At 32.6% G+C, this 22,564-nt stretch overlaps 1 protein-coding gene across 4 annotated transcripts in view; it reads right to left on the bottom strand.

Annotated features, from left to right (window-relative positions):
• Nucleotides 1-22,564, bottom strand: part of LOC140449253 (guanylate cyclase 32E-like) — a 458,979-nt gene that overhangs the window by 170,626 nt on the left and 265,789 nt on the right. For all 4 annotated transcript variants that reach the window (XM_072542462.1, XM_072542460.1, XM_072542461.1 and 1 more), the window contains exons 6-8: nt 12,276-12,387; nt 9,696-9,780; nt 5,742-5,894 (exon numbers count right to left, since the gene is read on the bottom strand). In XM_072542462.1, coding sequence (XP_072398563.1) covers nt 5,742-5,894; nt 9,696-9,780; nt 12,276-12,387 — 350 coding nt within the window. The remainder of the gene's footprint in view (nt 1-5,741; nt 5,895-9,695; nt 9,781-12,275; nt 12,388-22,564) is intronic.

The raw sequence follows: 22,564 nt of genomic DNA, 5'->3' as shown, positions 1-22,564 counted from the left end.
TTAGTTTACTCTTCATATCAACATCCAATTCTAAAGAGGAAAGCTACCCCGTTCTGCAGTACCCAAAGAAGTAGCTACAGTAGAAGTTAACAGAAAACTGAAAAGGGCAATTCAAGAAATAGTTTTAACATCATTATTTAAGGAATATGATTAAGTATACAAGGATATAGATTTTTTGGACGCAAATCAAAAAAACTACACTTGCAAGCAAAAAAATCGACTCAAAAGTAATGTTTGGTCAAAGCTGTTTGGTCAATCTATATCCACATATATGTAAAATTAAAAGTAAAATATCGTGAGCAAAAGTAATTTTTATTGCAATGACAGCAATATTTATTAGGTTCGAAAGTAAAGAACATAACAAAGATACCTTAATATTGTATATGAGAAAACACATGTTATGAATGAAAGTCATTATAAAATGAATATACCAGTAAATTAACATAAAAAATCAAAACTAATACTTTCTGACTGATTCCTGAGGAATCGCTTCCCACTCTTCATCTAATGCAGTTTGTAGCTTTGCAACTATTGCTGATGCTGAATTTCAGACCCAAACCCTGAGTTTAAGTTCGTCCCACAGGTGCTTGATGGGATTCATATCCGGACTCAATGGAGGTCAGTCCATTATTGTTATATTGGTATTGACCAATAATCTTGCGTAATACGCGCTGAGTAACATCAAGCGTTATCATGCATTAGCATAAAGCCGTCGCCTATGTAGCCGGCGTAAGGAACAACATGGTATTGGAGATTAAACGTAATGTAAAGATTCGCCGTCAAATCCCCTACGCGACCACTACAGAGCACCAACTTAAGCTCTGTTTTTCCTTCTAAAGATATACCACCAGAAAACATACACAAGCCACCTCCATAGCTCAGTATTTTCCGGACCTCCGATAGACGCGTCCTCTCCTGTCATTGTTATACAAGCACATTTGACTCTCAACAGAAAATAAAAAAGAATAAAAATTTTCTCCATTCGCCAAGATCCCAATCGACGTGTTCTCGGGCAAACTAAAGTCGAGTTTGTTTCTGACGAAGATTCAAATTATGCCCTGTGTAAGCCCATCTGGGAGTTAAAGTGGCACCCTAAGTCTTCTCCTAACTGTCCACTCAGTGACAGTGACGCTTCGTACATTCCTCAAGTATTGTTGAAGCTCAACTCCTCTCGCGTGCCAATTCCGTAAGGTACTCAGGACAATGAATTGATCGTCCCCCTCTGTCGTTACACCCGAACCTGGTCGTCAACTATAGCTACCAGTCTCCTGGTATCGATGATAAACCCTTGAGACTGCAGACTGCGTCATAAGTAGGCAACCGGCGACAGTCCTCTGACGATAGCCCTCTTGTAATTATGCAACTACCTGAGCCGCCTTTAAAGTATCCATTTGTAAAATATTGGCTTAATACATTTTAAAGTATACACACACTTCAACGTTTGAAAAGCTATTGAGACGACCATCGGAAAGTTTATGGAGGTCTACATTGCGTAGAACATGTAGGTTACAATGTTTCCTGCATTCCCTGTACCATGCAGAACTAGGCAAATTTTATAAAACGTTGCAAATTTGCATAAAATAATTATATAGAAAGATATATAGATGGCTCTATAATAGAAAATATTTTTTGCATTAGTTTTTTTAATTCAAAATAACACAACATAAAATTACTAAGCATAAACTACAATTCATCGAGTGAGCTGATTTTTTTGCTCGCAAGTGTAATAAAAAATTCAAAACGTTAGACAAAGAGGATGTTACAAACGAAAGTTTCAACTAATTCTATAGAAGAAAGAATAAACAGAGATTTGAATAGGTTTCAAGAAGAATTCATCTAAGGATCTGGAACTAAAGAAATGTCTAAAGGTTTTAAGCGTTGTATTATACATAACTGATACAACAGAAAAATAATATACACGATATAGAGTGGAAGCGGCGTATGATCAAGCAATATAACAGAAAAAGAATATACACGACATAGAGTGGAAGCGGCGTATGACCAAGCAATGAAATTAGTAAAAGAATATCCGAACACATATGGAAAAATAATAAATCCTTACTATAAACAGCTATCACCGCTCAAAGTTCAAGCTACCACAAGTCTCCCTAATAAGAGGTGAAATCTTGAAATACGTATAGGAACAAAATTTAAACACAATTTAAAGATCACAGTATGATGGAGATATGTGGTTGATGTCCTGTATTTTCTATATGTCCTCGAATTCTCAGATTTATGTATTAGATTTATTACGCACGTTCTTCATTATTTATATCTGCCAATATAAACGATAAAGAAGAAACAATTAAAACGTCCACAAAATCGTGCAATTACGTATTTCACGTTGTAGTTAAATTTGAATAATGAAATTAGGCTTTACATTAAAAGGGGATCATTTAATAATTAATTGTTTTAGGGCAGAAAGAAAGTTTATTCTTTGAAATAAATAAGAATTTATTTTTATAAAAAAGGAATATTTTTCCGCAGATTTGCATTCTTGTTTGTCAGAAAACCTTTTATACCAATATTGTCAATAATTTATAACAATACTGATCGATATATTGAGATTCGTCGTCTCTGATAATAAACCCAACAATGAACAAAACTGAATTCCGGAGAAACGTCAAGCTTATTTAATATTAGAATAGATGAGCATGAATCTTACAAATATAGAGAATTTGATTTTTAAGTTATGCAGACGTATATGTGACAAGAATGGATTATGTGATAATATTAAATGTCAAACGTATGTTATCATTATTTATCTGACAAGGGTTTCCAAGTTAAAGTTGATTTAATCTAATCAAATAAAGTATCCTCTAATTAAATCGACCTAGCAATACATATTAAAAGTAATGTGCTCTATTTTAAAATATACCTATAGCCAAATTTTTATTTTTAGGGAAGCAGATATAATTGAAATTAAAAGAATTTTCTTTCTATATTAAAAAAATCATGTGTTTGATTTTTCAGCAATTTTTTTTTAAAAGGATTTTCAAACTGAAAGTAGGAATGCGAATACAATTTCAGTTGCTGTTAATTTTCAGAAAATACATATAATGATTAAAAGTTAAATGCTACAAGAAAATAGTTTCAGGACCATATCTACAAGAATAGTTGTAAACGGATTTAGTAGTTGTCAGCCCCTTAAAGCACAAGTGGTGTAACCCACATTAACCTTGTTTTGAGTTATGTAATGTTTTACTGGAATTGTTATAAAAAATTCAGGAATATAGTATTTAAGTTTTTTCTTTCGAAAATGTATTAAGAAAGGTTTTAGTTATTACTGATAAAAATATGACCATTTTATTTAACATACATTTAATATTGCAGTTAACACTTAACTTATATAGTTTTTTACTCATCTTCAATATTGACATCTACCTGCAATAGCCTTATGTCTTGAGCATCTTCTGAAGTAAACAGATTCTCAAAATAGGGATGATGAATGGGTGGAATAAAAGGGAAAAGGTCTTTCATACCATTTTTCTTCCCATTGGTCACAGGTCGAGGCCACTGTATAGTTTTGGTTGATCTATATTAGATAAAGATCCTGGTCGTCCTTTTTTAGATCCCGGCTTTAGGTCTAGCTTAAAGAATGACATTTCTTCCGAAAACGTTTCCTTAAAGAGTAATGTGAATGGAGTACTCTTTTGGTATCGAATCCACTGCATTTTAACCATAATAATCCGTGTTTTTCCGTGTCATTCTTTCTTTTAGTGATTGACTTCAACAATGTGTCCACGGACAAAAAATCATTATTCGTCATAACGGTAACCTGGGCAGGATTTTTCTTCCTTGACTTGGTAATAATACCGTACCGATCAGAGGAGACAAAAAGTTTGTTGCGTTTTGCTGTAATTCTCGATAGAAGCAAAATCACAGTCATTGGGAAGAAAGGAATGGCCACTTTGCATAAACTTTTGGTGTATGATTTTAATATTGTTGTCTTCACTTTACTTAATAATGTTAGGGCTATTTTCCAATTCCTGTTTTCACCGGTACACGTATCACAATACATAACAACATGTTTTGCTTCTGACGCTCTCGTTTGTATGTGTTTGTCTAAATAAGAGCCAATTTCTTGCGAACCTCTAGATCCAGTTACTTCATCCCAACAATACATGAATCCCTTTTTTTTTAAAGCTCATGGCAACCTAAATTCTAGACGTACAAATTACGTTTATAGTAGACCATTTGACATGTTAGACGTGGGATATAGACTTTTCTAAGTCAAAAGAAAAGGCATAGTAGGATCTATTAGAAGCTGATTTTTCGGTATCCAATTTCATTGATCCTCGAGCTTTATCAGCTTTGCGTAGATGAAGTTCATGGTCCTGCCGAAGTTTTGATTTGATTTTTCATGTTCATCAGGTGATTGTTTCAGTTTATTAATAAAAATATCGCATTTATACAAGTATCCTTGTGAGGTGCATGAAAATTTAAGTTGAACTCGTTATTAAAAGTTCTACGATAAACGTGCCCTGTCACAGGTTCCTTACCTTCGCTTTGAACTTTATCTTGGTATAAATTGTACAGCAGTCGAATATTTAAATCTTCTGACAAATATTTTCTATTTGGATTGTGAGATCTGGTATAATGCGATTGATAACAAGGGAAGAATGCTATGTGATTCCGTAATTCTAAAATTTTTTCCTTGGATGTTTTATTACCAGGAATTTTTTTGCCCCTCTTATCTTCACCAGCGCAAAATCCAAGGGATAACTTTTTTATAGCTCGAGTCATCCTACCATCAGAAATTTTAAAAGTCTGCCAAAAATATTTTTTGCACACGGCTCAGTTTTTCCAGCAATGTTAATATGATATATATTAATGGCAGATTTTTTATTTTTAACACGTGTGGTCGGGCGGCAACGTTTTAGCGTTTCTTGTTTTATTAGACCACACAGAAATGCGTTTTGAGCGACGAAAGACCCATCGTCGAAAACGATTCAAACACATTTTTTCAGGATTGCTCTGGGATATTATGAAAACACCTTTTTCGACAGTTGCAATTGCAGGATTACTGAATACTTTTTGTTGAACCACTTTTCCTGTTCTTGTTGTGTACAATAATTGACCACAGTTTCTTTGTCTTTTTCTCTGTTCTTTTTTTTTGGTTTCATTAATTTGCCTTTTCCGACATTGTTTAGTCGTATCTTCTTCCGCTACATTGTCAACCGGTTCTCATTGTTATCAAATCCCCTCTCATCTTCTGAAATAGAATAAAAAAAATGTTGCTGTAACTCCATTTTAGTTTACAAGTTATAAAAGTTTTTTAGAACTTATTATCGAGTTTGCGCCCGGCTACGAATTGGATTCAATAAGACATTTTTTTGACATATGACTTATAACTTACACCATTTGTGCTAATATAAAATACTTGTTGCGGAATACGATTTAGACCTTAACTAAAATTAATGAAAATGGAGTTACACCACTTGTGCTTTAAGGAGCTCAGTTATGAACAGACAAGAAACTAAGGGCGCTCTATAGTAGCAACTATCAAGTAGATCATGATATACGATACATACAATTCATCACATATCTTATGATCATCTAAGTAGGAGCATTATAGGAAAGACTCTATAGATTTAATAATTATCCTTCTCCAATAAAGCAACAACGTTAACGTTACTAAATCAAACGGTGAATGTTTAACACTTCAAATGATTCCAACAGATACAAGTTTTCTATTTTTTTGGCAACAATATATTTGTAAATATATTTTAGATACTTACATCGTATCCTTGAATGGAATGATACGATCTGTTAATAATTCTATGCAGGATGGCAGTACCATTCCTGGGATCCTCGTTATTCTTGAATACCTCCGTAAGAGCCCTGGCGTAAATCATGACAGCATCGTACAAATAGGCTGCTTGAATTGGTACCTGGAAAATAGTTTTTTCTAGTATTTAGAATGTAGGATTTTTTCTGTGTGATAATTGAAAGCAGATCTAAATTAAATAGATGTTGTTTTTTATTTGCGAATATTTTAAATGGCGAATAATTAATAATATAAAAAAAGAGATTAATAATAAAAAAAAGTACACACAGCATAATTAGTATAATGCACATACACGCATTTTTGTTTATGATATTGATGTAATTGCTAATAGAATAATAATTTAATTTTAATAAGTTTAATGTTTTGTGATGTTAAAAATTTTATTGGATTTACCTCATGTTGCTTTTGTGCTTGTTTTATAGAATGTTTTTTTCATTTTAATTTAATTGTATTAACTGATAAAATACTTATAACCATATTTTATGCGATTAATAACGGCTATGCGTCTAGGTAGTTATCTACGAATGGGTGTATTTCTAGCGTGGTATGTGACCCTGAATGACTCTTTCTACCGTTTTGACTTTCTTCGACTATGGGTCTGTGTTTTCTCTCAGTCTTTGTTTGTTCTTGAGCAGTGAAAGTTGTTTGGCGAAAAATTTTTAAGATTTGTATCTACTTGACATTGTGATCGTTGTTTGTCCATCGTTATTGTGGTAATATCGCCGAGAAAAGGAAGAAAAATGTTGTAACAATGGAAAAAGAGTTTCGTGCGTTGAAGAGGCTAGATACTAGTGAAACAGCTAAGAAGATTGATGTTGAGATAAGTGTAGTGATTAGCACTGTGAGTGACTAAAAAAAATCTAGAAACATAATTGAAAAATGGTGCTCATCGCAGGTTTCAACAACTGGGATAAAGAAACTGAAAATGATGAAAAACGCCCCTAACAACCATATTAATGAGTGTTTGTATATTTGATTCACCCAAAGGAGGGAACAGAGATTACCATCTTAGAGGCTTTAGTAAAAGAAAAAGCCTTACACTTCAACAAAGAAATTGGAGATGATAATGATTTCAAAGCAAGTAAAGGATGGTTGGGGAGTTGAAAAAATCGGTACGGTATGCGGAAGCTACAGATCAGCGATGAGAAACTGTTTGCTGACCCAGAAGTTGTCGAAGTCTTCAAAAAGACCTTGCTCAGCTTACTAGAAGAAGAAGAAATTACCGAAGACCAGCTTTACAATTGTGACGAAACAGGTCTTAATTATAAAATTCTGCTGTCCTACACTCTGGCCTCAAAACAAGAAGACAGTGCACCAGGATTCAAGAAGATGAAGAAAAGAGTGAATTTTAGTCAACAGCAACGCTACAGGATCTCACAAACTCCCTCTAGGATTTATCGGAAAGTCAAAAAAACCTAGGGCTATTAAAAACTTTGGAGACTTTTCTTCCCTGCCAGTTTGGTACCGTCATCAAAAGAGTGCTTGGATAAACAGTCTTCTATTCAAAGAGTGGTTTTACAATCAATTTGTACCAAAGGTTGAAAAACATTTAGCAAAAAATAATCTACCGAGAAAGGCAGTCCTGCTGTTGGACAACGCACCCTTTCATCTTGACCCAGAAGAACTAAAAGAGGGTGATATAAAGTGTCTTTTTTTCTATAAAACGTGTCTATCGACGAAAATTACTGACAGTACTAATTTCTGGAATGGATAAAGGAGAAAACGTTACAGAGACTCTAAAAAAAGTGGACATTTTGAATATAGTGATGTGTGTGGCACAAGCATGGGATGACATAAAACCATTAACAATGGTAAGGTCGTGGAGGAAGCAGTTAGACTAGAAAACATGTGATGAGTGGCCAGGAAAACAACCAGAGAAAGGTACTAATGAAACTTTCAACGAAGATGAGATCACTGAACTGGTAAAGAACATGCCGGGATGTAAAAAATGTTTTTATATTTGACTCTAACATCTTTTTATTCAATGGCAATTTCTTTAAACAAATCTTTGGCACTCCAATGGGCAGCAAAATATCCCCCATACTATGTAACTTTGTTTTGGATGAACTTATAACAACGTGTAAAGAAAAGATATCTTTTCACATACCTTTTATTAAACGATATGTTGATGATTTGATTTTATCGGTCCCTGAAAACAAAGTAACTGATGTGTTAAACACCTTTAACGCCCAATGTGAACACCCAAAGTTTACGGTTGAGAGAGAGGCTGATAATATGATTCCTTTTTTAGACATGCTAATCCATCGTGGCAATGATGGCATGCTAAGGACGGAGTGGTATCGTAAACCTTGTTTTAGTAACCGTTTTATAAACTTTCATTCTCAACATCCATCCAAGATGAAAACAAATTTGGTTTTGGCCCTAAAAACTAGGGTTATCAACTTGTCACACATCGAGTTCAGAGACAAGGGACTTAAAAAGCTGAGATCTATATTACAAGAGAACTCCTATCCTATAGGGCTGTTAAATAAACTCATTTTCGGTTCTCCTTTTCCTTCGAATTTTTCTGACAACCAAAATTTTCATAACAATGAGGTCTGACAATTGACATTGACACAGAACACATAAGTGATACCATCTAAAATAACTTATGGTTGCTTACCCTACATTCCAGTTTTGACACCGAAGCTAATGAACATCTTCAAAAATGTTAGTGATTTAAAAATTACAACCAAAAATGTGAAAACGGTATCGAAGTTATACACAAAAACAAAAGATCCTTTCACAATACAGGAGTCATCGAATGTTGTTTATTCTATACCGTGTAATAATTGTAACAAAATATATATAGGAGAATCATCTCGTAATTTTCACAGTAGGGTGATCTCACATCGTAGCGATATAAAAACCAAAAAAATAAATGCATGTGCATTGACAGAACATTCATTAACGTTGAAACATGAATTTAATTTCGAGGATTCCTGTATTTTGGCAAAGGAAAAGAACCATTCAAAACGTGTTTTCTTGGAAATGTGTTTCATAAAATCGAGTACATCTTGCATCAATAAAAAGTCAGACATAGATAAACTGAGCAACATTTATTGTTACTTACTGGAAAAACATCCAAAATAAAATTAATATCTACCTGCACCCGTACCCACACAAATTACAGTTATATGCATAACATGTTGCATACCATTAAGACAGGTTTAAAAATTAAAATCACCTAAGATGGGCCTCTAGTATTTCTTAAAAAGATATATGATATTAAGTACACCTAATTACTTTTTAATCATAGGATTTTTTCTTTTTGTTCTCTATGTGCCAGAGTTAAAACACACCAGTAAAAGATGACAACAAAATTTTTACTATTTTTACCTAAATTTTAAAGAATTTTAAAATGTATTTTGTCCACTATTTTATATTTTATGTGTGTGTTATTAATGTTGAGTGTCTATGCTTTTATAAATAATCTCAACGACTAGTAAGTTGCACTGAAGATTTGTGATATTTTATAAATATTTACACTTTTTCTTATTACAGTGTCTTGAAAAAGGAATAAAACCATTCCGAAAGCTAGACAAAAAGTCATAAGAGTGTTTCATTAACATCCCGGCCAATTTTCTGACTGCAACCCTAATAAACTGTGTTGTTTGTATATATATATATATATATATATATATATATATATATATATATATATATATATATATATATATATATAAGTATAATATAATATGTCTAGTCATATGTATTTATAAAAAATATGCCATCTGATAGAAAAACAAACCACGCATTCAATTAAATTTAAAAAGATTACAAATACACCTTTATTTTTTTTTTTTTCATTTTCGTCACTATTTTTATTTTATTTACATGTTTTGTCTAAGCGTGACGAACAAAGTTAAACGAACCGAGGAAAATACGAACAGAGTTCACTTACCGAAATGCTGTCAAATATTTTATGGTGATAGGGAACGCAGAAGGGCGGTTTGGCGGACGATGACTTTATTTTTTCGCAGATATATCTAAAAAATAAATTTGACTTTAGTATAAAAGGAAAGAAAAGTGCTTTTTTATTTAAAGGATATGGCTGCCAACGCCATCTGACCCTTTTTGTGCATATAGTTATAAAATAAACATAAAAGGTGATATACATGAGAATATATTCGATTATTTATTTCTATTAACCTTTTTCGTAAGTTTTATTCGTACAGGTTCATAAATTTGAGTCACTTTTTTTCTTTTTTTGTGATTCAATCACTTTCATTGGTTTATTTACTTAATTAATTAATTATATTCACGAACCCCCTTAATTATATCTAGTTCTATTTATGCATGCGGATAATTAATTTATCAATAATTTATAAATGCTCCAAGCTCCAAGAAATTAACGCACCACTTTAAAACTTACCGTATAACAGGAAAATATTAACTAAAATGAAAAGCATTTTATTTCGTATTACTTTACTTTATAAAACAAACAAATTTGGTGATGTTGTCGCTAACCATCTTTAATATTCATAAACTTAACACAATCTTAAAATAATTGACAACAAAATCTCTAATTCTAAAAATAGAAATTGTTCAATTGTTTTTGCGTATTTCCACCCCTGCTACGAATGAGAGCTTGGCATCGACGATTTATACTTAAAATAAACGGTCTTAAAGTATTCTGATCCAGTTCATTCCAAATTTGGACAAGATGTTGTTCCAGTTCCTGCAGAGTGTTTGGTTGATTAGGAAAATTCCGTAGACGTCTACCAAGCAAGTCCCAAACATTCTCTATAGGATTGAGATCGGTACTATTCGCTGGCCATTCCATAACGTCGATTCCAACTTCCTCTAGATAATTTTGCGCTATATTTGCAACGTGCGGTTGTGCATTATCGTGCATTAGAACAAAATTTTCGATAATATAGGAGAAACTGGCACAACCTGGTCTTAAAGAACGTCAACGATATATCGATGAGCGTTGATGGTACCGTTATTCAACACCACCAAGTCTGTACGACCCGTTAAAGAAACGCCACCCCAGACCATAACCGACCCTCCACCGAATAACGTCGTTCCTCGCATGATACACTGTGCATACCGTTCGTTCTGACGTCGGTACACACGAATACGCCTATCACAATTGTAAAGATAGAATCTGCTTTCATCTGTAAACAGAACTGTATTCCAATCAGCCTCCAACCAATGGATATAATTTCGTGCAAATTCTAAACGCGCTCTGCGATGAGCTACGGTCAAGTCTGACCCTCTGGCAAGTATACGATTTACCAAATTACCTTCCTTGAGACGTTGACGAACAGTTTCACAGCTGATTTATTATCTTAAATCCTCCTACGTCCCACATTTCTCTTTCCCGAGATTTTTCCTTGGATTATGAGTCTAAACAGAGAGTACTTTTCTCCTCTCATTACGTGGCCCAGATATTCCAGTTTTTTCGTTTGTATGGTTTTTATGGCTTTGCATTCCTTCCCCATCTTCAGCAGAACATCTTGATTTGTTACTCTTTCTGTCCATGGTATTTTCCACATTCTCCTGTAACACCACATCTCGAATGCCTCAATGTTTTTGATGTTTATCTTTTTCAGTGTCCAGGCTTCCATGCCGTACAGTAGAACGGAGAAAACATAGCACCTTAACATTCTCGTTCTTAAGTTTATATTTATGTCCCGGTTGCATAGGAACTTTTTCATTTTGACAAACGATTGTCTCGCTTTCTATATTCGCCTCTTGATTTCTCTTGTCTGGTCATTAGTATCAGTGAAGAAAACGCCTAAATATTTGTAGGACGTAACTCTTTCAACTGGCTGATTATTTATGGTTAAATTCACATGGGTGTATAGCTTCTTTGTTACAATCATGAATTTAGTCTTTTTGATGTTCAGTTTTAGACCATATTTTTTAGTATGGGTGTTTATGTTTTCCATCAAAAACTGTAAATTTGCTAGGTTATCTGTTACTATTAGCGTGTCATCAGCGTATCGTATATTGTTAATTAACTCCCCGTTAATGTTCATACCAATGTTTTGCTCTACGAGCGCTTCCTGACAAATTGTTTCGCTATATATATTGAATAATAGTGGAGAAAGCACACAACCCTGACGCACACCTCGATGAATCTCAATTTCTTCGGTTAACTCATTATTAACTTTGATTTTTGCTGTTTGTTCCCAGTACAGCCTGGATATGATGTTAATGTCGCGACTGTCGATGTTTTTGCTTCTTAGGATTTCATACAGCTTTTGGTGTTTTTTTTTAAATTTAGCTTAGTAGCTTTAAAAACTAATTATTGTTGTGTATTGTGATTGCGCTCTACAAAAACTACCTGATTAGTCTGTAGAGAGTTGATTACTTGTTTAAAGGATTATTTTGAACAACAACGAAATGACGACGGGCCCTTTTTACTATTAAATGCTCTAAAAACTATTCTCGTATTATATTTACTTTTATTTTGTATTAACTTTCATAGTTATTAAGATGAGATGCCACAGAAAAATAATAAAAAACTTACTTAAAATTTGGATTTCGAGGATGAGATGGCGTCAGTTTCAGGACCGATCTAAATCCCATTACATCGCTAGCGTTGCCCCATCCTTCGTAATGCAGAAAAGGATCCAAGTAGTCTGAAAATAAAAGGACTCGTTATAAAACATCCCTTTAATTGATAATCAGCTTGGTATCCAGTATTCATTTACAAAACACAATTGGGGAGAATTTCGTTTTAGCGACGTAATTGAGAATTTAGAATTTATCTGTTTCAGTATCGGTGGTAGGTGGTAGGTGTCTGTGAAATTGCTAAAGAGTGGAGTGATATAGTGTAGTCCGTCTGGAACTATTGAAAAATTTAAGCTAAAAAAGCTTTTGAAAAAATAAAAAATAAAGTTACCAATTATTGTGCAGCCATGAGCCATGAGACGCCCAGCAGATGTGAAATATCTGCTTATAGTTCTTTTAGAAATATTAATATTTATTATATATATATACATATATATATATATATATATATATATATATATATATATATATATATATATATATATTATATATATATATATGTATATATATATATATATATATATATTATATATATATATATATATATATATATATATATATATATATATATATATATATATATATATAAATATATATATATTATATATATAAATATATATATATATATATTATATATATATATATGTATATATATATTTATATATATATATATATATATATATATATATATATATATATATATATTGTTCTTTATAAAAAGTTGTAGATGTTCTAAAACTTATTGAAAAGTTTTTAATATAGTGCAGATCTAATTGGAGCATATGGGAAACTTTAAAGATAGCGTTTATTTCCGCGATGTCAAATGCTTTGTGAAAGTTATCAAAAATAAGAAACACGGATCAATTTTTGGATTCGAAAGACTTCTTGACTAGAAAAAATGATGAATCGTTTTCACATGTAAGTCCAAGGTTAAAGAAAAAATATTAGATTTACAAACAATTTATTGTACCCTGGACGGCCGGTTTTGAACACTAAACTTTGCTCTTCATCGTCAGGTCTCCCGACAGGTTACTTAAATGATGCTTATACAAAAAATGTAGTTACATAGGCGCAAACTAAAACGCTAAATTATGCTAGGCTGTGGTCTGAGGGTAAACAGCTTTGTTGCTGAGTTAGGAAACAAACATAGAAGAAAACTATTGGTATGATTGTTTGTCAAACTGTAAGTGATGATATACTTATTAACGTTACTTTTGTTTCAAAGTAAAAGAGGAAAATCCCAGTAGTTGGCTATATACCACAGTTTAAAAAAAAATGCCACACCCCTAAAAATCATACGAACAGGCTGAATTTTGCTGAGAAAATTAATTTTTTGACGTCAAAAAAGATGCAAGAAAGTTTACCACTTTTGCCTCTGTGCTTCTCAGTAAACCCCTCCCCGTAGGGGGTAAACACGCAAAAAAATCGGTTAATCAAAAATCAGTACACCGTACAAAAAGTATTTTAAATAAAAAATGTAGCTGAGATAATTTTAAACAAAAACGTTTATAACCACTTTTTGTGTAGCATCAACCGTTCTCTAAGAAACAACGCGCGAAATCAATATTCAATAAAATTTGTATGAGCTCGACGGTAAAAATTCGATATCTTCTGACCTCATGCCAAAATAAATGCTCTTAATGTCATAGGTTTCATGGCATAGGTTTTAAAGATTGATCTCTAAAAATGGAAATTTTACTACGACCGGTCAATGAAAGTGATCAAGTTTATTGATCTCACGAGAGTCGTAAATAATGGCAAAGATCGCGCCACATTTATTTATTTAACACCTTTATAAAAACTGAATTTATTCTCAGCTAAATACAAAAACTGCATACAAAAGCCTCTCTCTTTACCTTTATAACGAATCTTGATTTTTGTCGATAGGACACTTGAATCAAAACATATCGATTTTTTTACCGTCGACCTGATAAAAATTTTATTGTACATTGATTTCGCTTGCGTAGGTAGCTGAAATTGAACATCGACGGTCGTTTCAAGCGTTGTTTTTAAGAGAACTATAGATTTTAGCCAATCTCGAGGAATATATTAACTAATAATGATGTTAAATAGTTTCCCTAGGATTTTTTAAGTTTTTAATGTTTATAATTTTAAAAAAATCTTATACAATTATCGTTTTAGTTAAAAAGATCAGAAATATAGGTTGGGTGATTTTAAAGCCCATGTTGGTAATGATATAGTTCCAGGAATAAAACAGCGATATAACGAAAATATCAGAAATGAAAACGGAAACCTTCTGACGGACCTCTGCAACATAAACGAGATACGTATTAATAATATATTTTTCCCTCACAAAGAACAATACAAATTTTTGAAAACATTAGATGACAAAGATCTATGATAGACTATATTCTGTCGAATAGAGAGTTATATCCCTCTCAAATCTTGTAAGAGCACTAACATTAGCAGAAATAGGAAGCGATCATAAATTGGTATTGTGCAAAATCCGCATAAAAACACATATATGTGATAACCAAACACCACAATACACCACAAAGATAAAAGTCGAAAGCTTACAGAATCACTCCAAAAGATACCTATTCCAAAAAAATAACCGAAAAAAGCAGAAATACATATATCACAGAAAGTGGGAGTCGAAGAAAGCTGGGCAAAAATTAAGTCTACTATCTTAGCCTTGGCCAAGGAAGTTTGTCATGAAAGAAATATAAATAAAAATAAATCGTTTCCAAGGCGAAAAACTCCATGGTTCTGTACAGAAGTGAACGAAAAATGTAAAGAAAAGAAAAAAGCTTACCTGATATACATGTCAACCAAAGCACAAAAAGCATACCATAATTACAAGACAATTAGAAATGAAACACATGCACTTGTAAGAAAAATAAAAAATGATCACTGGGGACGCTTTTCGAAAGAAATCGAACATGATTTTTAAGGTCTGCAAAAGGAAATATGGCGCTTCATAAGAGTGTTAAAAGAACGGAGGTTAAGGAACTAATAGAACCAAAATACATACAAAAGGATACGTGGATTGACTACCTAAAAACGCTATATGCAGAGGAAGAACAAACGACGCTAGAACCGAAAACACCAGAAATTACCACAAATAAAGAACTTAGTATAAATTTAATGTACAGGAAGTTCGGAAAATACTTGAAAACCTGAAGAACAGAAAGGCAACAGGTAAAGACGGGATATCAAACAAGTTACTGAAATATTGTGGAGCAACAATGACAGAACAATTAACAACATTAATTAATAAAATTATAAAACACATTAAATACCGGAAGAATGGAGAACAAGCGAACTAATTCTACTATTCAAAAAAGGAGATAAAAAACAAACAAAAAACTACAGAGTTAAAAACTTGTTAAATACTACGCTAAAACTTACAACTAAAATTTTACAAGTGCTAATAAATCAGAGGATAAGTTTAGCAGATGAACAATAGGGTTTTCGTAGTGGAAGATCGTGTACAGATGCAATATTCGTTATAAAGCAAATTACTGAGAAATCACTAGAGTATAATAGACCAGCATTTCTATGTCTGATTGACCTAAAGAAAGCGTTTGACAGAGTAAGAGTCAAAGATGTAATCCGTCTTCTGTATAATAGAGAAGTTCCCCTAAATATTATAAAAACTATCGATAACTACCAAAATAACAAAATGGAAGTCAGTATAGATGGACAACCTACAGAACCTCTAGAAATAGGCAGCGGAATAAGACAAGTGAATTTATTGAGCCCCGTGCTCTTCAATTTGATCATGGATGAAATCTTAGACCATTAAAGCTTATAGACACGCCGTATGCTATACCCCCGTTTCGAAGAGTGAAGCAAACATAAATTGCTTTGCGCAGCTATGCGTGACGTCAGTTTATGGCAGAAAACATTAGAAACTAGAGTGCTTATAGGTGTTTGCAAACTTTTTATAAGTGTTAAGTTCCAATTTAAAACTTTTTTAATACATTATTTTTTTTTTAATTATCATATTATCTTGCAATGCATTTAATTATACGCAGCGACACAAAAAGGGGACAGATATATCATTTAAGGGGTAAAAAAATTCATAAATTAAATTTGGAAAATCTACTAGAAATTTAGCATCCAAAGTGTTTAAAACAGATACATAATATAAGAGACTTATATAATTTTTATTTTATAACTACATTGAAAACTGAAGGATAAAGTAAATAAATTGTTTTAGCTTTCCTATATAAAGATCCATCATTGCAAAAAATGGATTCTAGCGATGCACCGTGAAAATTTTAAACCATTAAATAGTTCTAAAATTTGCTCCAAGTATTTCACGGCGGATTCGTTTATTACTAGCGAAAGGAGTTCCAAAAAAACAACTCAAAAAAGATGCTGTACTGAGCATTTTCGATTTTCCAAACCGTTTAATTAAGCAAGTTAAAAATAAAAAATTTTTAGTAAAAAAAGAAACTGTATCAGACAAAATAACAGGCTCTTAAAGTGGAGGACAGACTCCAGTAGAAATTCTAGAGTAAACTACCTTAGGAAAAACCTTCATTGAAAAAACGAAGACATCATCTCGGTGACTTTGTTGAACAAGAATCATCTAACAGAGATCAGGAATATAAAGTGGTAGTAAACTAATTATTTCAAAAGAAAAACAAACAAACCAAAATGTTGCAACAACAAAATAGAAGGCTTCTTAAAAAAGATAATACTTTAAAATTTTTACTAGAACATCTTAAAGAAATAATATATAAATCCTAAGATAATAAAGATAAGTTATTTTCATCATTGCAATAAAGGTGAGAACAATATTAATGTCAATAGACTTAAAAGTAAGATAACAAATCTATTTTATTTTGTGGTCAATAAATAGATTTGTATACATTATTTTTTCCCCAAAATGAAACTTCCATCCACAAGTAAAATTTCTATCTTTATTATCAAACAAGAAGAGATAAGTACACTTTCAAATTAGACATTTATTTTTAAAAAATTACTTGAATTCGAAAATATTCATATGGTTTCGAAAAATTAGTTTACGGATTTATTATCAGATGTCCATACGAAGCCCTGTTAGAGTTGCTTCACAAGACAGGAAAGATTTATTTTCACGTTCAGGGCGTCTGTAAATAGCCGTTCTGAAGATCCCTTTTAGGGTGAAATACGTATAAGCGGATATACAGACGCACTAGACGTGAAATAAAATCTTAACTGTCTTTTTCCTTTTATTCATTAATTCCTTTGCTAAATGATTTATCTTCCATATCTTTTACAAAATATTGCAGTTTTATTAAAATTCATCTAAAATTAGGTAATTATATTGGTGATTTTTCTAAAATATCAATCTAGTGTTAGAGTTCTTGCCGTATTGTGACGTCACTTGCGCAGAAGGTGTTTGCTTCAACGATTCGGTACAAGGCGTGTCTATAAGTTTTAATGGTCTAAGGATGAAATCATCAAAACCGTTAACAAAGAAAGAGGATACAAAATGGGAAACAAAGAAATCAATATACTCTGTTATGCAGACGACGCAATATTGATAGCCCAAGATGAAGATAGTGTGCAAAGACTGGTCCACAGATTTACCATAAGAGCTAAAGAATTTAATATGGCTATTTTATCTCAGAAAACTAAAACAATAGTAGTCAGCAAAGAACCAACCAGATGTAAAATAGAAATTGATGGCATCAGTATTGAACAAGTAATGGAAATAAAATGCCTGGGAATTACACTGTCTAGCTATGGAGATCTGGACAAAGAAGTGAGAGATCAAGTACAAAAAGCAAATAGACTGGCAGGGTGCCTTGATAACACTATATGGCGAAACAGACACATTGACACTGAGATGAAGTCAAGAATTTATAAAGCCAGTGTAAGACCAATAATGAGATACGCCTCAGAAACAAGACCCGACACAGCCACAACGCAAAGGCTACGGGAAACGGCAGAGATGAGAGTACTGAGAAGAATTACAGGAAATTTTCTGAGAGATCGAAAGAGAATTGAAAACATTAGAAGAAAATGTAACGTACAGTGTATAAATGAATGGACACAAAAGAGAAAAAAAGAATGGAATAAACACATAAGCAGAATGGAGGTGTCGTCAAAATAGCAAGAAATAAGTTACCAATCGGCAGAAGTATCGGACAACCGCGCAAAAGATGAAGTGTCAACCTTTCATAGAGGTATTAATCCGCCAATGAACAAGCAGAATTGCTTATAAAGAGAAAGAAAAAGAAGAAAAATAAATATGGGTTGTTTATATTTCTTGTATTTCTTCGGTTTCAAAGGGTGTCTTTATGTCTTGATCTACTATTTTTAATTTTGAATTTTGTAGGAAGTGAGAGAAACATATTTAAGCTAACGATGTTGGATGCCGAAATGTGCAAATATTAGCAGCTTTCAGCAAAAGCTTAGTGACTAAAGTGAAAAGTTTGACTAATTTGTGGTCCAACGCCATAACATGTGGCTTTCATTTCACCAGAGCAACAGCAAGCTTTTACTGAAAGCTACTAATACTTGTACATTTCGGCAGGCCAAAGGATAGAAAATAATTTATTTAATTGTTTGGTTCTTTGCCACAAAACCAGGTGGCACATTTGTGCTCGAACCACTGAAAATGGAAAAATTTTGAAAACATTAGTTGGACTTTTCGGTTTGAATTGAAAATCGAACGGCTGACGAGGTAGAGATATCGAAAAAACAGTTATATTAGATGTGAAAAGTTTGACTAATTTGTGTTCCAATGCCATAAGATATGGACTTTCATTTTATCAGAGCAATAACAAGCTTTTGCTGAAAACTACTTATAAAAAATATTTGTATATATGTTAAGAGCAAAGCCCGAAATTGGACAATCCTAGCATTGTTCGGAAATTATTGTCCACTTCTAACATTGTACCCCCAAACTATACAATGTCTGAAATTATCAAAATAAAAATGATTATCGAAACCCTCATCGATTCGAATAGATTATTATTGACAAGCGACACACCAAATTAAAAATCGAACATTTCTTGTTAATTATTTGATATTTTTGTATTTTCTATTTATATTATACGAATCTTATTTTTCGAATCGACATATTATAAAAGGCTATGTCACACTAAAATGTCAAAAATAAGAAGAAATTGTTCTGCAATAGAGTGATAATTTTAGTGAAACATTTTAAAGCTTCAAGAGAAAGGTATATCACTATAATAGAGGGAAGATGTTTGTGAAACATTTCAGATTTTTAAGAGATGTGTATGATAATTTAAAATAATTTAATCATACAATCCAGAAGTTAGAAGCCCCAATTTATTATGGATTTATAATCTGATTGATGTTTGTTTGTCTTTAATAACAAATGGAATATAATCGTAAAAACCGATATGAATCCATATCTATCTTATCTTCCAAACTTTGACGCATGGTTACTTATTGAAATTCTAACATTGTACAGCAATTCTTTTATACGTCCGACGATGATGTCTATTTCGGAGATTGTACAGTAAAGGGATACCATGCTAGAAGTGGACAAGATTTTCCGTACAATGCTAGGATTATCCAAATACATATATATCCACCAGTTGAAAAAACCGTGATTGAAAACATGTACTGTAGTACTTCAGCCTAAGTAATACACTTACTTATGTATTGTTTATTGCATCTGCTTTACCACTTTAAAATATTGTGCATGTGCAGTTGAATTAGTTTCAAAAAAGAAAAAAGAGAAACAGTATCGACAATTTTTTATTGTCTTAGGTATTTTAAAGTTTATATAGTATATTTGAGGGTAATTTATCAGCACTCAGCACTTTGGTCTAGCCGTCATTGTTAATGAGACACAGTCAAACCGAATTTCCTACAATTACTTTGCAAAGTTAAACTTTCGTGTGAGGATAAAGCTTTTGACCTTAGAAACGTTATTCTAGTTACGCTCGAGAGCCACAGGCACTTTTAAAACACAAACCATTTGTATTGTTGGGAAAGTGGGCGTAAAATAATTAATAATGTCGTAAATTCATTAATTATAAGTGTAAAGCGACACCAATACTACACAAAAAGGAAAATAGTATAAGTAAATTTCCGTTGTTCTACTTTTAAGATAGTGGATTCTTGGGAAATTTGTAAAATTTTATGTCGTATTTATAAATAAATAAAATGAAGCTCGAGATAGTAAATACGTATAATTGTTTTTCGTAAGATAGAAAGGTTTTAAGCAATTGCGCTACTTTATTTTTAAGTGAAAATTTATTTTTAAGAAAATTAAAGCAGGCGAAAATGTTATATGTTATTTGAAAGATTATCATCTATACTGAAATACTTGTTACGATACAAGCTTTATTATGCTCCTTTATTGGTATATTGAAATGGTTAATATATATTAAATATATATTATAGATAGATATAGATATATATTATAAATAGATATATTAAATGAAAAAAATGAAAGATGGGAAAAAACATGCACAGAAATGGAACAGCACATAGGAGGAACGAGAAATTCAGAGTCATGGCGCATCTTAAAGTCGCTCCAAAGAAATAAGACAGAGAAAATCAAGATCGGTCAAATCAAAGAAAACGAATGGCAAGAATACTATAAAAAATTGCTAACCGAAGACCGCCCCGAATTCAAAGAATCAGAAATAGACGGAATAAAAATCTACACACATGACAAAATCGAATTAAGCCTATATGAGGTAAAAAGAACGATCAAAACTCTAAAGAACAAAAAAGCAGAAGGTCCCGGCGGAATACCAAATGAATTGATAAAAAACAGATTGAAAAAGTTATTCCGTATGATACATAAAATGTTTGAGAGAGCACTGAATGGAGAAGACTTACCGGCAGAATGGACCCAAGCATATATGACATCAATATACAAGAAAGGAAATAGAAAAAACTGCGAAAACTATCGGGGAATCAGCATTATATCGTCTATAGGTAGACTGTATGGAAAGACCATAAAGAAAAAATTAGAAATATATATACAAGATAAAATCGGAGAAGACCAGGCAGGTTTCACAGCCGGGAAAGCATGCTTAGATCAAATTTACACGGTCGAACAACTAATAGAAAAAAGAATGGCCAAAAATAGATCCGTCCATCTGGCTTTTGTTGATCTTAAGAGGGCATATGACTTAAAAGCTAGAACCAAGCTATGGGAAGCAATGGAAGACATCGAAGTTCCACGAAGATTAATAAACGCGGTAAAAGCACTCTACAAGAATAACGAAGTAGCTATTAAAACGGGCAATAGAATATGCAGTCCATTTAAGACGACAAAGACGACTACTACAGGGTTGCTCCACATCCCCCACCCTGTTCAAAATATTCCTGGAAAAAACCCTGAAACCATGGAAAAGAAAGTGCAAAGGAATGGGTATACCAGTAAGGAACGAATATCTATATACGCTCAGTTTTGCCGACGACCAAATAGTGATCGCACAAGACGAGGATGACCTCAGTTTTATGATGAGAAAACTGGAGCAGGAATATACAAAGAATGGGATGGAAATAAACCTAAAGAAAACTGAATACCTAACAACGGAGAATACAGAAATAAAACAGCTGGAAATAGACGAAGGTAAACAAATCAAAGGAACAGACAAGTATAAGTATTTAGGTTTCATAACATCAAACAAAGGAACAACGGAGGAAGATATAAAAAATAGACTAGGACAAACAAGAGACTGCATACGAAAATTGAACCCGGTACTATGGGATAAGAACATCAGCATGAAAACAAAGAAAAAAATATATAATACCATGACAAGAAGTATCCTCATTTATGGGTGTGAAAATTGGACAATAAATAAGAAAACCAAAAACAAAATAAGAGCAACAGAGATGGAATTCCTAAGGAGAAGCTGCAGAGTAACAAGAAGAGATAGAATAAATAACATGGAGATTAAGAGGAGAATGGGAATGAACTCCGACATAATAGACTACATTGAACAGAAGAGGTTAACCTGCTACGGACATGTCAGAAGAGCAGACCAAAATCGGTGGATAAATAGAATAACAGAGTGGAGCCCGATAGGAAGAAGAAAGAGAGGCAGACCCCGAAGATCTTTCAGAGATGAGGTGGACGAAGCAATGAGTAGAAGAAACCTACAGGAAGGGGACTGGCTAAACAGGAAAAATTGAAGAAAACGGTTGAGTGAAGGAATACAGTGAAAACTGTGGAAATCCTTGTATATATATATTGGTATATTACTATAAATATTATACATTTTTATTATTAATTCATCGAATGACAATCAGTTTGTATTTGTAATGAAAGTCATGAAAAAATAG

The sequence above is a fragment of the Diabrotica undecimpunctata genome, chromosome 1 (genome assembly GCF_040954645.1).
Source record: "Diabrotica undecimpunctata isolate CICGRU chromosome 1, icDiaUnde3, whole genome shotgun sequence".
NCBI lineage: Eukaryota > Metazoa > Arthropoda > Insecta > Coleoptera > Chrysomelidae > Diabrotica > Diabrotica undecimpunctata.
The sequence above is the reverse complement of the archived record's forward strand: the minus strand, read 5'-3'. Positions and strand labels throughout refer to the sequence as shown.